The sequence below is a fragment of the Drosophila subpulchrella genome, chromosome 3L (genome assembly GCF_014743375.2).
Source record: "Drosophila subpulchrella strain 33 F10 #4 breed RU33 chromosome 3L, RU_Dsub_v1.1 Primary Assembly, whole genome shotgun sequence".
Taxonomy (NCBI): Eukaryota; Metazoa; Arthropoda; class Insecta; order Diptera; family Drosophilidae; genus Drosophila; species Drosophila subpulchrella.
In genome coordinates this window covers 13,723,565-13,737,696 of record NC_050612.1, presented here as the reverse complement: position 1 = coordinate 13,737,696, position 14,132 = coordinate 13,723,565, and the positions used below count along the sequence as shown (strand labels likewise).

General features: G+C 37.4%; 2 protein-coding genes across 2 annotated transcripts; both read left to right on the top strand.

Moving 5' to 3' along the window:
* The first annotated feature begins 12,444 nt into the window (after positions 1 to 12,444).
* Positions 12,445 to 13,130, top strand: LOC119555358. The gene is made up of 4 exons (XM_037866696.1): positions 12,445 to 12,483; positions 12,535 to 12,693; positions 12,747 to 12,920; positions 12,972 to 13,130. The coding sequence occupies exons 1-4, from the start codon at positions 12,445 to 12,447 to the stop codon at positions 13,128 to 13,130; spliced, it is 531 nt and encodes a 176-aa protein (XP_037722624.1).
* Positions 13,131 to 13,394: 264 nt separating this feature from the next.
* LOC119555357 lies at positions 13,395 to 14,095 on the top strand. The gene is made up of 4 exons (XM_037866695.1): positions 13,395 to 13,439; positions 13,495 to 13,653; positions 13,709 to 13,873; positions 13,928 to 14,095. The coding sequence occupies exons 1-4, from the start codon at positions 13,395 to 13,397 to the stop codon at positions 14,093 to 14,095; spliced, it is 537 nt and encodes a 178-aa protein (XP_037722623.1).
* Positions 14,096 to 14,132: the final 37 nt, after the last annotated feature.

Below are 14,132 nucleotides of genomic sequence, written 5' to 3'. Positions count from 1 at the left end.
CCAACTACTTTCATCAATCAATTTCACACAATTTAGAACTTAGCAAGTAAACTAAAACTTTTCTTAAACTATTTCGTTTGCCCCTCACTCCCGCCATGCGCCTAACTCTCGGGAACTCACCTAATATATCACATTATCACATATAAGTCGCACTTTAGCGGGCAAACCCAAGAACACATGGAAAAATAAAAATAATTTGAGGAGACGGCGGCGACAATCTAAAATGCCGCGACCACTCAAAAAAAAAGCCGAAAATAAAAAAATCAAAAAGAAAAAAAAGAGGAGAAATCCCGAGGAGGACACGAGCGAGTGCAAACAAAGCCAGAAGGCGTTGCGAAACTTTGGCGCGTCATTCATCCTCATCCAGAGTCGAAAATATTGCACCCTCGAGCCTGCAAAACGCACAAACACAGACATCGGGCCATAGACGCAGACACACAGACACACATAAAGTCGCACATTTATAGCCCGAAAATTAAGTGAAGCGTAAGCTGAAATGCACTCCCACTCGACGAGGCACCACCCCCAACACCCCAACACCCAAAACACCCCACCACCCCAAAAACTCCCCCTTTCCGATTTCGTCTGGCTCGCCGTCTGCCACTTGGCGCTACTGTATGGGTATTGGTTGGACGGTCTCTGTGTGTGTGTGTGCTTAACCTTGAAAAACGAACGAGTCCAGTCGGACCCAAACTCCTGCCCACACCACCCCCTTTTACCCCAGACCCTGGAAAGTTGACAGGCCGGCGACGATTTTCATCCTCTCCCAACAAGTCGAGTTCGCAAAATGAAATTTACGAAATATGAAACAGTGGTGTTATACCATTTGAATTACGAAAATAGAAGATTTTTCGGGAATTCATATAATAAAAAGTTTTAAAGATAATATCTAAAAAAAATGAATACAGTTTTAACGATTTTTAGCCTGGAAATGTTTAATCATCAATAAAATAATAAAATATATATTATATATTATATATATTATATGTATATATTTACAAAGTCAAGAAAAGTTACTTTTAAGATCCATTGGATATTTTCGTTTTCAAAAAGAACCCAAGAAAAATACCAAAAATAAAAATACCAATAAAAAGTAGAAGTGACATTAATAATGCAATACAATAAATATCTTTTGTTTTCTAAACGTATTTAATGAGTGAAAATATTCATACAAATATTTTATAAGTGGTACATAATTTAAAGAGCACTACAAAATATTGAAATCTAGCTGCATAACTTTTTACGATTTTGATTGTTGTTATTTTAAATAAAAATTTGCATATTGATTTTGATTCAACCTCTACATAGTTAACTTTCCAACTACCTGAAACCCCATCACAGTGAACACTGTAACAATTTTCTTTTCTCCTTTTCTTTGTATTATATTATTTTACTTTTTTTTAGCCCTCTTCATCATCGTCATCTTTTTGGGCATTTAAAGCATCAGAAGCTGCGGCTGAGTTTTCGGAATTGAATTCAATATTTTTGTGGTGGGCGGAAGGCTGAGATTGGGATTGAGGAGAAGTGTACCGAAGAAGTGACTTTTGCACCCCTTTTAAGCGTTGCCTTGAAAGTCTGGCCAGACAGCCAGACAGACAGGGGTGGCGGGGAAAAGGGTTGGCCCCCCTTAACGCCCCTGTCCATATCTCGATTGAGAAATACTTTGCGGACCCCTTGGGCCAAGTTAAAATGAATTACAAACACTTTTTGTTTGTCGTTGTCGCTGCTGCTTCCACTGACTTTGCCCACGGATTGATGTTCCGGGAAAATGAAAATGTCAAAGTTGAGCTTAGGCAGGGCCGAAAAAGAAACTTATTATCATTACGAAATTTTAGCTAAATTGAGATGAGTTTTTGGGAATTGTCTCGGTTAGGAATTATTCGTCTGAGCTGAAATTAAGCAAGGGAGTTTTGAATTATGATTAATGATTTTTTGGCGGTTCACTTTTAGATAAAATCTTTGGAAATTCCTTTTTTATTTTACCTATTTTTTCCCCATGAAATAGGTTTAAGTTTAGACCCTCGTGAATAAACACATTTTTAATTCAGATCATTGGAGAATTTAAATACAAACTCGTAGAGGTATCACACATCTAAATCGGGATCAAATAACTAAAGTTATGGAATTTAGAAGTTCAGTTTTGGGATCCCGTTCTGAAACCCATTTGAAATACGTAAAAATCGAACATGAAAATGGGTTAAAATTTTGACCCTAGTAAATAAAAACATTTTTAATGTAGATCATTATAGAACTTAAATACAAGCTCAAAGAGGTAACCCACGTCCAAATCGGGATCCATTAACTCAAGTTTTGCAACCTAGAAGTGCAGTTTTGGGGTTCCATTTGAATGTCATTGGAAATTCGGAGAAGTCAACCTCGTTTGACAAAAAATTTTATATCTACAAATTTTGGGTTTCATTTATAGAACTAAAAAGATCATGTAAAAACACGTAGAAAACTTAAACTGTTAGTTGGCAATCATTCATGGACTGTTTCTCCATGTTTATTCCATTAACTCAAGTTTTGCAACCTAGAAGTGCAGTTTTGGGGTTCCATTTAAATGCCATTGGAAATTCGGAAAAGTCAACTTCGTTTGACAGAAAAATTTTATAATAACAAATTTAGGGTTTCATTTATAGAACTAAAAAGATCATGTAAAAACACGTAGAAAACTTAAACTGTTAGTTGGCAATCATTCATGGACTGTTTCTCCATGTTTTTTCCCCTATATTTTTTCTTTGACTTTTGTTTTTTTCCATTCCATTGGTTACGTGGCCTTTATTTATGAGTTTGTCTGCTCCCTGACAGCCGTGCAGCTGCAGCGGACTAGTTCCCTCCGGTCCTGTCCCCCGACTCCTTATCCTCCTCCTCTGCTCCTGTCCAGGATCATCGAGTCCGCCACACGTCAACTTCATTCGCCCCGTCGCTGCCATCGCTGCCATCGCTCTCATCGCTGTCAACGTCATCGTCAGTCGTCCTCCGCCAGTGTCGCCGCCGCTCGCCGAATGCATCAATAATGCTTCCAGCGGATCCAATTGTTGTTGCTCCGCTGCAGTGAGTTGCAATTGTTGTCTGGCCCACAGGGGGCGGTGGATGAGGGGGCGGGGCTGCGACTGGTCCATCTGCTTGCCTCGCCGACGCCGCTCAAATTAATGAAAACTAATGCGACACTGAGAAATTGATGATTGCCGGCGTCGTCTGCAGAAAAGCGACCACCATTACACTCTGAAAACTTCATTGAGAGAAACTTAGGGGTACGCGTTTTTATCAAAAGTTCCTAAAACCTAAAACTAAGTTACTCTGGTTATCACTATTCCAAAAGACTTATTCGAATATAAACTTTAGTTTGAAGGTGTAAAAATAAAGTATATCTATAAGGTTGATAGGTTCTAAGAAGGTTTTTATGTTATAAGGTTATAGTTCCTGACAAGACATTGTTCGCACTCAATAGAATAGAAAACTTACACTTTGAAAATTTCATTGATCAAAGGATCAAATGACCTTAAAACACAATCCTAAATTCCTCTAGCTATCCCCATACCAAAATACTTGTTCGAATATAAGCTTTTGGACTTAAGATATAAAAAGTAAGTATAAGGTTCTTTAAAAATATTTTCTTGCAGGATAGATATTAGTTATTTTCCCTAAATTCCTTGAATTTCTATTCCATATTTTTACCAATACCTGAGGCAGGTGAATACAATTCTCCAAGTGCACCACGTCTGCAATTCCCTCGGCTGCCATCACCACTCCACCTTCTTATTTCTCCCTTTTTGCTTTTGGGGTCGAGACATTAAAAATGACTGCGACTGCGGCTGCTTTTCTGTCTGTGTCTGTTTGTGAGTCTGAGTCCGTCTGCCGCTGCACTTTGGATCGCTTTTGGGGCAACAAAAGGGACCAAAAGCCGACCAGACGGAGCCGGGAGTGGGAATGGAAATGGGAACGGGATTGGGATTGGGAATGGGCATGGGGATGGGGATGAGGTTGGGGGCAGACGGTGAGGAGACTGATTGATGCCGTCAAATAAAAATTTGTTGCGAGTGGCAAGCGGATCGGCTGGACTCGCTGACCCGACTGCGATTGCGAATCCAAATGTGGGACTGTACTTGGGTAAATAAAAACAAAAAGTTCTTATGAATCAACAAGAAATATAACTATGCGGTGGGCTTTGTAGTTCGATTTTGTAAATATTTACAGTTTAATTTATCATGATATTAGAAAACGGAGAAATATTCTTTCTCTCTTACCATTAAATGTATATTATAGTATAATATCATAAACTTTTAATTAAAATACTAATTATAAATACTCCTAAAATATATTGGTATCCTTTTGTAAGGGCCAACGATCTATTAAGTTACTTAAATGAGTTTAGAATTTCAGTGGCTTGGGGTGTCTTCTTTTAATAGTATATTGCTTTATTTAAAAGTACAATGTTTTTATATTTTTTACCGTACAAACAGTACAGTATGTAGTTTTAATTTTGTATTACTAAGTTCCTAAAATGTTTTCCAAGTCCATACACCTAAAAATACAATGATCAATTACCGGAACTTTTTAACTTTCCAAAAGCATCATGATCATCTCATATTATAGTAACGAATTTTGTTAGCAACAACAACTCAAGAGGGAGATATTTTATCATACTTGTTACTTGAACATGCTTACATATTACCCCCTGAATAATGCAACGTACGAGTTGTTTATTTTCTGATCCCTGAGTAGCAACATCCCTCGACTATTAAGTTGTCAAACACAAGCCATGAGAACTTTACATTGTGTGGGCAATGTAACTGTAGCTCAGCTTCCGTCGTTTTTGCCAGCGGCTAGAACTAGACCCTACTCACCTGCCACCCACTTAACCACCCACCTGAACCACCTGAACCACCCGAACCACCTGACCCACCTGCCGCCCCTCACCTGTCTGCTTATCTGGCCCACAATAATTTCGCGAGCAGCGGAAAATTGTGTGCGCGCCTATTCATTGGATGACTCCACCACTTCCGACACAGTTGTTGCCGCTGCGCTTTTTATTTGACTTATGACGGGACTTTGTTCCCTATCTGTATTATTTTATTTTATATTTTTTTTTTCAGCATTTCAGCGACTAGCGACTGACTCTTGCTGGTACCGAAAAAAAAAGGGGTGAGAGGGGCGGGTGTACTTGCCCTGGTCCGTTGTCTCGCTTAACTTTTTTATTGCCAGACGAAGCGCAAACATTTGCGAGTATTAATTAACGCTTTGTTGAAGTTTGCGCTTCGATGTCGCCGCCCCAGACATCGATGTAGACCTAGACGTTTGACGTAGACTTTGTCAAATGTAATGCCGGGCTAGTATTACGTAGCCAACCCGTTGGGCCCCCTCTTTAGCACAGTAGATATTGCTCTTATTTATTGTGAGATTTTACAATCTGGAGCACACTGCGAAATACGGATAGATTTATTCAATTATTTGACAAAGCAATCAAAGTAATAAATAGGAACACTAAGACGCATGGGGGTATTAAACACAAATAAATTCAATAAAATTAAATATACAAATGCCTTTTACTTATTATAATTTAACACTTTTTCTTATGCTTCCAAAGTTTAAAAACTGATTTTTTAAAATTAATTTAAAATATAAAAACCTTCTTCAAAATATGTATAAAATAAATTTAAGCACATCATATTTATTTATACATTTTACAGTAAATAACAAAATATATTTTAATTTTTGTTGGTACTATTTTAACATAAACTTCCTAATATATTCAAAAAAGAATGCTTGGCATTACACTACATTTTAACAGTATGCTAATAAAATCATTTATGGATTAGCATTTAAGCGACATGTACTGTATATTCATACCCCGTTTTGGGGCTCTGATTCAGATTTAGATTGAGATACGGTTTTCTGTACTCGCCGGCTCTGGTGCTCACTCAATTATTCAGGCATAATAAGCAAATTGTTTTAATATGCATAAATATCTTGTACGCCATTTGGCAAACAAGTCAAAACTGCCAGACAAACTGGCAGGCAGTGGCGCAGACAGACAGCCGCAGAGGGGGCGGAGGGGGATGCGTTGGGGGTTCGGGGGCAGGGCGACTGCATAATGCCCATGGGATATACAAAAGGTGTGTTTACATATATTTAACCTTCAAGATCCGCAGACTAAATATGCCAACAAACATTTCTGCCACAAAAACGGACGACAACGTGGACTTTTCCAATGCCCTAATATTGTTTTGAAAATATATATTTATGTGACATTTTAGGAATCTCTTTGAGCCAAGAAATATGTTAGTTTTTGCATATTATTTTGGCTAAAAATATGGCACACGCAAACTACAACAGTATTTATTGAAAATATTGGAAACAGTTTGCCAACGAATATATTATTTAAACATATCAATTTGTTTTGCACAAATGATCTCCCAAAAAGCGTTATTTATAATATTTGGCAAGATACTTGGCATATGACATATTCTTAGCTATTACTAAAATTTTGTTAAATATTCATTTGGAACCATTTATTAATCTTAGCACGTAAACTTAATGAAAAATATTTTTTTTGAGGCAGTTAATTTTGGAATTGAAGAAATTGAATTTTATTTATATATTTATTTAGAATTATTTGCGCATAAAAAAACCATTTGCTTTTTTACATTTTTAATTGGGGTATAATAGTTTATTTTACTATTTACTATTTACTATTTACTATTTATTTTTTTACTATTTTTTACTATTGTTAAAATGTTTTAAACTGGTTTAACATATCTTAAAGATTTTGTAGATTTATTCTTGTTTTTGCAATATGATTATTGATTCAATTTGTCTTTTAATGTCTAAACGTATAATGATTTATATAAAACTGCATATGAACATAATAAAAATTCATCAGATAAGCATTTTGGCCTACCTTAAGTACCTGAATGTATTTCATAATCCAGGCCTTAGGTAGCGTGACTGAAATCTACCTTGTTTTCCATGGAATTCCAGAAAATTACATTACACCAGAGACTCCACACCACCTGCCTATCCAATTGTTTGTCTGTCTGTGTGTGCGTTGTGGCATCGGCATTTTGGAAGGACCAGACACAACGAGTATGGGATTAACGAGGACCAAGGACCAAGGAGCAGCAGGTTGGGGGTGGAGTTCGAGGCCGGGTGGCACAATAAAATAAAAGCTTAGGCCACAAAAGCGGCAGACAACTAACTACGCATAAGCGAGGATGACGACGAAGGATATGCGCTTCAAACGCGTTAAGCCGAGCCTGAAAACAGGGGGGGGGGGGGGGGGTAAATAGGAGCAAGCAGGAGGAAAAGCGGGAAAAAAAGAGAAAGCCGGCGGCTCACAATTGAGAGCTGAACGCAGCTGATAAACTTGGAGTGCCTACAATGCGGAAAATGTGGGAAAGGTGCTGCTGCGAATGATTCCCAAGGACACAGCCGAGTTTGTACGTATGTATGCGGCCTACGCATATTTGAGTGCTTTCTCTCTTTCTGTGTCTGCCTTCCGTTCTAACTGCATCCCACTCTCTCTTCCGGTCTGGCGCAGACGGTGGCGTATACGTAACGTGATTGTGTGGGCCCAACAAAAAATCAAGCATACGCAACGTGTTTCCCCTTGTCGTCGCTGTTGATGACGTTAAATTTTCGGCACTCGGCCTGTATTCACCGAAAGTTATGCCACAAAAATGCGTTCTTGCCTCCTAAACAAATACCACGTGGCCTCACTCGACGGGGAAAAAAAGGGATCCTAGTTATTTTCGCAAGCGTGCGTGTGTATTTTGAGCTTTGCTATTTATTTTAATACGCACCGAAAATAAATGACAACATAAGAAATGTGTTTGATGACAGCTTTAGACATTTATGCGCATTTATGCTAAACTGTTTGATTTCAATTTCCTAGGAAGGACTTATTTTTGGGCTGAAAACATTTCTGTTTGCCTCAACTTTGGAGTTTTTTATGCTTTCAAATGGATTACCTTTGGGTGGAGCTTAGGGAATAGAAGTACATATAAGATTGAAAATTAAATGATTAGGCAACATACATTTGTATTTGCATAAGCTTGAAATCCCTTGAGCTTGAGCCCTTACCAAATCGATTTAAAATGGTAAAATTAATAAAATAAATTATATGTCAATATATTTCGTAGAAAATGTTTAAAAATGTTCCTAGAGCCTATGGCCATAGTTAAATTGCTTTCCCAAATCTTTGATATTTACAAGCCTTTTAACTCCTAAAAACTAATAAGCAGTAAGCAATTTATAAAATAAATAAAAAGATAAATCTCTTGAACAAATTACTTCTTGAAATCAATTCTAGCTTTTAGAACTTATGACAATAGGTAAATGCCGTACCCGACATTTATCTTAAACGCATCAGAGTCTTAAAGCACTCGGAATAAGGTTGTACTTAAAAAAATTAACAATATGCATTTTATAAATAAATGAATAGGGAATTCTGGAACAAGACATATCTTAAAAAAATATTTTCAAGTATCCGCACTTTTTAAGATCTGCAATTCTTGAAGAAGACATTTCTTAATAAATATAGTACTCTATCCCGCACGTTTTAGGATCTGCAGTTAATTCAACTTATCCTTAGAACCTATGACAATAGTTTAGTTATGTCTCCAACATTTTTCCGAATCGCATCAGAGTTCCGACTCTGAATATGGTTGTATATTGCTCATCCAGACACTCAATAGCTCCAGCCGGCAGCAGCGGCAAAACAAGGGCAAACAATAAAATAAGCAAACAAACAAACACGCAACGAGGCAGACGCACACATGACAGACAGGATGGTCGATGGACATGGACATGGGCGTACAAGGGGGATCGGATGGGGAAGTACGGGTAGTACAGGGAGTACGGGGAAGGCCTCTAGACAGCCAGACCTGCATTAAATAAATATGTGCGTAATAAAAGGCAAATAAAAAAGAAGGAAGGCGTAGCAGAAAAGCTGAAAAGAGCAAACCAATTGAAGTGTGTCGCGCCAATCGAGCCACAACACACACAACAATTGCAATTTGTATTAATTTTATTGGTTTATTATTATCGTCGGCGACGTGGCCACGATTGATGCCATCAGACAGTGTTTAAACGTAGCTCGATTGAAAGCGAGTTAATTTCATTTACTGATTTGTGGGCACCCAACATCGCTGGCTGGGGTTGGAAGGGAGAACATCTGGGGTCTGGACTCCCTGCAATCCAGATTGCCGGGCCCATTCATCGACTCGATTTTGGGTCGTAATCAGCGGTTCTCGTTCGATGAACTGCATTTGCCCTGCGATTGCGATAGCGCACTGTCACAGCCAAAATTTTCAAATGGCAATGCGCACGTGTCGCCTTTTTTTTTATGGAACACCATTGGAATCTCTGGCGGGAGTCGTTTACTGATAGCCGGGGTTTATCGTGTCTGAATTAAGTGCAAATAATATAGATTATAATGCACAGTTCGCTTAGAATCGCATTTGTATGTGCCCGAGCCACTGTGACTGTATAAATCACTCTTAAATATCAGCATTATAGACATTAAATTCACCTATCAATGCTACTTAATGAGTGGGAACCAACTAACCTAATACCTAATTCTTTAAACCACTAAATCTACACAAATCATTTTGATTTAATTTTTAAGTTATATATTATGTCTAATATGTATAATACATCTTATAAAAATAATAAATATATTTATTATTCTGTTAAATACCTCTTAGTTTTTTTTATGAAATTATATATAATTTCTCTGAGTTTTATTTTCCAATTTTTAATTATGAGCCGGGCTTGATGGAATTTTTAGAATCTGGGATTATATATATATATATACATGCTATTACTAATGACATGTTTATCTTTTCAGACTTTATAAAACACTACAGCTCAATGTTATTTTATTAATAAGCACTTGTGCCCCTGCACCATATCGCCGCACTCCCCGCAGTGATTTCATAAAAGTGCCAACCAGCCAGTTATGATATGGCCAGATCTTGCCAAGGGCGTGCGAATACATTACCGCTGACTCAAGTTAGTCGCACCAGATCGGCCGCCCCCATTATCCCCCATATCCCCCCAAAAGTCCGGCGTTATCGTACGCCCATTCCCGATCGTTGCTCCGCGCTGCGTTCATTGAACGCACTTTCGGCTCTCGACGCACGCGTCGTTAACAAAAAAATGTAAGAAAAAATAAGGGAAAAAGAAGCTCTGTCTCCGGATACTTGAATGTGTATACGCGTGCATAATACAATAATAATTTCGTTTTACAAAATGAGCAAAAAAAAAAAAAGAATACAAAAAAAAGTACACAAAATAAGCGCAGCCAATGGCCGACAGGGAGCAGAAGAAACTTGCCCAGACAGCGATCCCAATCCCGATCAATGCACCTTTGCCAAAGGTGCAACGCCTCGAAAAGTCGGGTCTTTATATTCCAGTACATGGCATATAGCATTTGTGTGCCTGTGTGAGTTGTCTGGGCATGCAGTGACGCACGAAACGCGATCACGTTCGCATTTATTAAAAGATGGTTGCTGTTGCACCGGCGACTCGGGATGGGATGGTATGGGATGGTTCGGGGTGGTTCGGGATGGGATGGGGACTCCAGAGAGGTCTTGGTCTCGAACTCGAACTCGGACTGCAGCGAAAACTGCGACTGCTGCTGGAGACAGATGTGGGTAACATTTGCCGGGCTAGGCAACAAAAAATGTGCACCTAAAAGAAAAACTAGAGCCTTACAACGAAGTTATACATGCTCTTTCAAGCTGTTCATCTATCCTTAGTTTAGCCCAATTTTAGAATATTTCGACTAGCTTAATGATAACATCTTAAACTATAATACTTCGCTGGAATCTAAAACCTTTCGGGCTGATAATTATAAAAACAATTGAATTGATGTTAGTATGTATCTAATATTATTCCGAATATCTAGTTTTAGTAGTTTCTACTGAAAACAATTTATATTATTAAAAGTGGCAATCGTAGCAAAAAAAAGAAGGTATTTCAAAAGCCTAGACATTTACACTCAAATTAAAAAGTTATATTTAATATGTTTTTAAAATTATTAAAAATATTATGTTAATAAATTGACGAATATATATTTTAATAGCTTTTTTTACTGGTTCTGGATTTTTTGTTTTGCCTTTATCTTTCATTTACGAGATGACTTTTTTTGTGGTAAACCCTGATTGTTTTAACCAATATTATAATTGGCAATAAATGTTCTTATCAAACTGTAATAAAATTATATAGTTAAAAATGAAAATTTGATAATAAAAAAATATTTATGAGTGACTTCTTGGTTGCTAATCGAATGCTGAGTAAAATTCTCGTAGCCTCCTCTTCGAGGGTATCTAAATCCGGTGAAGGCAGTGAAAAACTTGACCAACATGTGGTTCTGGTGGCTATTTTTAGAGGCCTCGCTATCTGTGCATCCGACTGGCTGGCCATCTTCCTGCTGCAGTCCCTGTCCATCCAGATGCAGACTTCCCGAACTGCATCTTAGAGATGCAAGGAACGGGGAGCGGACAAGGGCAATAGTCGGGGTATTGGTTCATTAACTGGGACCGAGTTTTAATCAGATTTGTGCGTGAAGTTCGGCACTCACCCGCGGCCACTGGCAGCAACAAGAAATGGGAGGGCTCCGGGATCTGGGTTCTGGGTTCTGGGCTCTGGTGTGTTCTGCAACAATATTTTAATGGGAAACTCTTACAAAACGCCTCTCGCCTCCTCGAGAGGCGAACTCTGTTTCCGAACCAGTTCCAGACATCTGCGGAAGCGTGGCACTATAAACAATATTCTTTTAATTTCTGTTGCCTCGCTTTCTGGTCTCGTCTCGCAGATTTCGCAGCAGACAAATTTATGAGCGTTAAGTGAAGGCCAATAAAATTCTTTTTTGTCTGGAGTGTATTTTTGTGGACGGGACTGCTACTTCTTCTGGCCAGTTTTATTTCCATTTCCAACTTCTCGGCCGGGCCTCACTTAAGTCATCTCTTCGGCGGGCACATTAATTTTACGGATTCTCTTTAGTTTTTGTCTGGATTTCTTATTTGTTTGTTTTTATTTTTGTCTGGGTAAAAATATGTAAATTCAAAAGGTTGGTAGAAACGTGTCTGAGCGAGTAACAATAATGATTGTTTCAGTTTTAGGAGATATACGACCTGATGGCTTTATATTTTCTTTGAAATATTCTTAAATCTAAAACGATTGCCTACAGCTCTGTAAAAATAAATGACGTTTCGAAATAAAGTTACTTGCCATATAATAATCGTTGCCCCGTTTTATAATTTCCTAATTAACAAAAACCTTTTACATACTATCCATTATCGATTGTTATCAATAGCTAATGAAAGCATTATTATTAGCATGTTTAAGTGCCATAAAATATGAATGCCTAGCAAGAGTACAATACAACAATTGTAAAGTTTTAGTTTCGAAAGGAACGTTTACGCTATAACTTTTGAGATGTGGATGATCAAAGTGATGTTTGCCTGCTTGGTAACAGTAAGCAACTTCTTACAAAAGTATAATCATATTCTAATTTTTGTACTAAAGGGCTCTTTAGGTCATGTGACCTTCACTAATCTGAAGTGTGAAATGTTCGACAGGAAGTTTGGAAAATTTCAAGTCTGTCATATCAAGGCAGTTAATCGAACGCATAAGTATATAGATCTTGAGATAATGCTTAGTATACTTCCCATAAACAATATAATGGTAAGTGTTCCAAATTTTGAAAACATGTGTTTAAGAAAATTATTTATCTGCAGATTAACTTAGAACCCATGCGACACGGTAATGGGTACAGACCATTTTTTATGAGCATGAAGTACGATTTTTGCAAGTATATGAGGAATCCAAACGAACGATCGTTGATATTTTTAAAAGAAATACATTCAACGTTCATCAATGCTTCAAACCTTAACCATACCTGCCCCTATAATGTGAGTATATATATTAAATTTTGGTTTCCTAATTAACTATTGTCAATTTAGCATAATATTTCAGTTACCAAGTTTTGGACTGGCAATCTGGAAAAGGCGTTCCTGCGATATCTTCCCGTACCCAACGGAGATTATGCCCTGTTTTCGACGTGGTACGTTTCCAATATTCCTCGTTTATTTGTCAATATTTTCTTTAAAGTAACTAACTGAAGTTGTTATAATGGATATGTTAATATTGGAAATATATTTTTAAAAAGCTGTACAAAGTTGGTATATTGCCAATATTTTTTTTTGGTGAATATCATTATATTATTACGGTTATTACAGTTTTGTATGATTAAACAGACAAGATCTTAATAAATTTTTGTAATAATGAACTGTACGATTAATAATTTGCCCGACCATTTGGTGGTTGAAATCATTTAACGAAATACTATATACTTTTAGTTTTCAATCAAACTGGGACAGATCATCATGCGAGTGTTTCTTTATACGTTGACCACTTTGGGATTCTTAACGGTAGTACTGTGAAGAACATTTAGCGTAAATAAGTAAACCTATTTATACAACCTAGACGATCCAAGCCCATGTGACGTTCACCAATCTGAAGTGTGGCACGAAAGATAGAAAGTTCGCCACCTTTGAAAAATGCTACATCAAGGCGGTGAATCGTACTCACAAGTACATCGATATTCATGTAAATCTGTTAAAAGTACCAGTGACTAATATTACAGTAAGTTAAAAAAGGTTAGAAAAATCTTAAGCTGGAAGATGCTTTTAATTTGCAGATTATCGCGAAATTTATGCGACACGATCACGGTTATAAACCATTCTTCGTAGATATCACGTTTGATGCATGCAGGTTCCTTAAATATCAACAGCAACCTATTGTCAAGTTGTTTTATGACATGTACAAGAAGAGTTCCAACATTAACCATACTTGTCCGTATGATGTAAGTAACTCGATTACAAGTTTATTGATGCCATTTTACTAACAATATAATTAGCACGACCTAATTGTGGACCATTTTTGGACTGGAAATATTGAAACGGCTCTTATGAAGTACATTCCAGTAATAAATGGCGATTATGCCGTCTTTACTGAATGGTCTGCTTATAACATTGTCCGTGGGTTTATAAATATATATATTAGAATATCAGATAGAAAGAAATAGTGTAATAAATCGAGGGTTCGATAGTATTGTTACTTCA

Bases quoted from the DNA above. Each gene is read 5' to 3' on its own strand.
- LOC119555358 (XM_037866696.1), top strand. From the start codon at position 12,445: ATGTGGATGATCAAAGTGATGTTTGCCTGCTTGGTAACA. The intron at 12,484-12,534 runs GTAAGCAACTTC...TTTGTACTAAAG, and splicing joins TGTTTGCCTGCTTGGTAACA to GGCTCTTTAGGTCATGTGAC. The intron at 12,921-12,971 runs GTGAGTATATAT...TTGTCAATTTAG, and splicing joins ACCATACCTGCCCCTATAAT to CATAATATTTCAGTTACCAA.
- LOC119555357 (XM_037866695.1), top strand. From the start codon at position 13,395: ATGCGAGTGTTTCTTTATACGTTGACCACTTTGGGATTCTTAACG. The intron at 13,440-13,494 runs GTAGTACTGTGA...TATACAACCTAG, and splicing joins CCACTTTGGGATTCTTAACG to ACGATCCAAGCCCATGTGAC. The intron at 13,654-13,708 runs GTAAGTTAAAAA...TTTAATTTGCAG, and splicing joins TACCAGTGACTAATATTACA to ATTATCGCGAAATTTATGCG.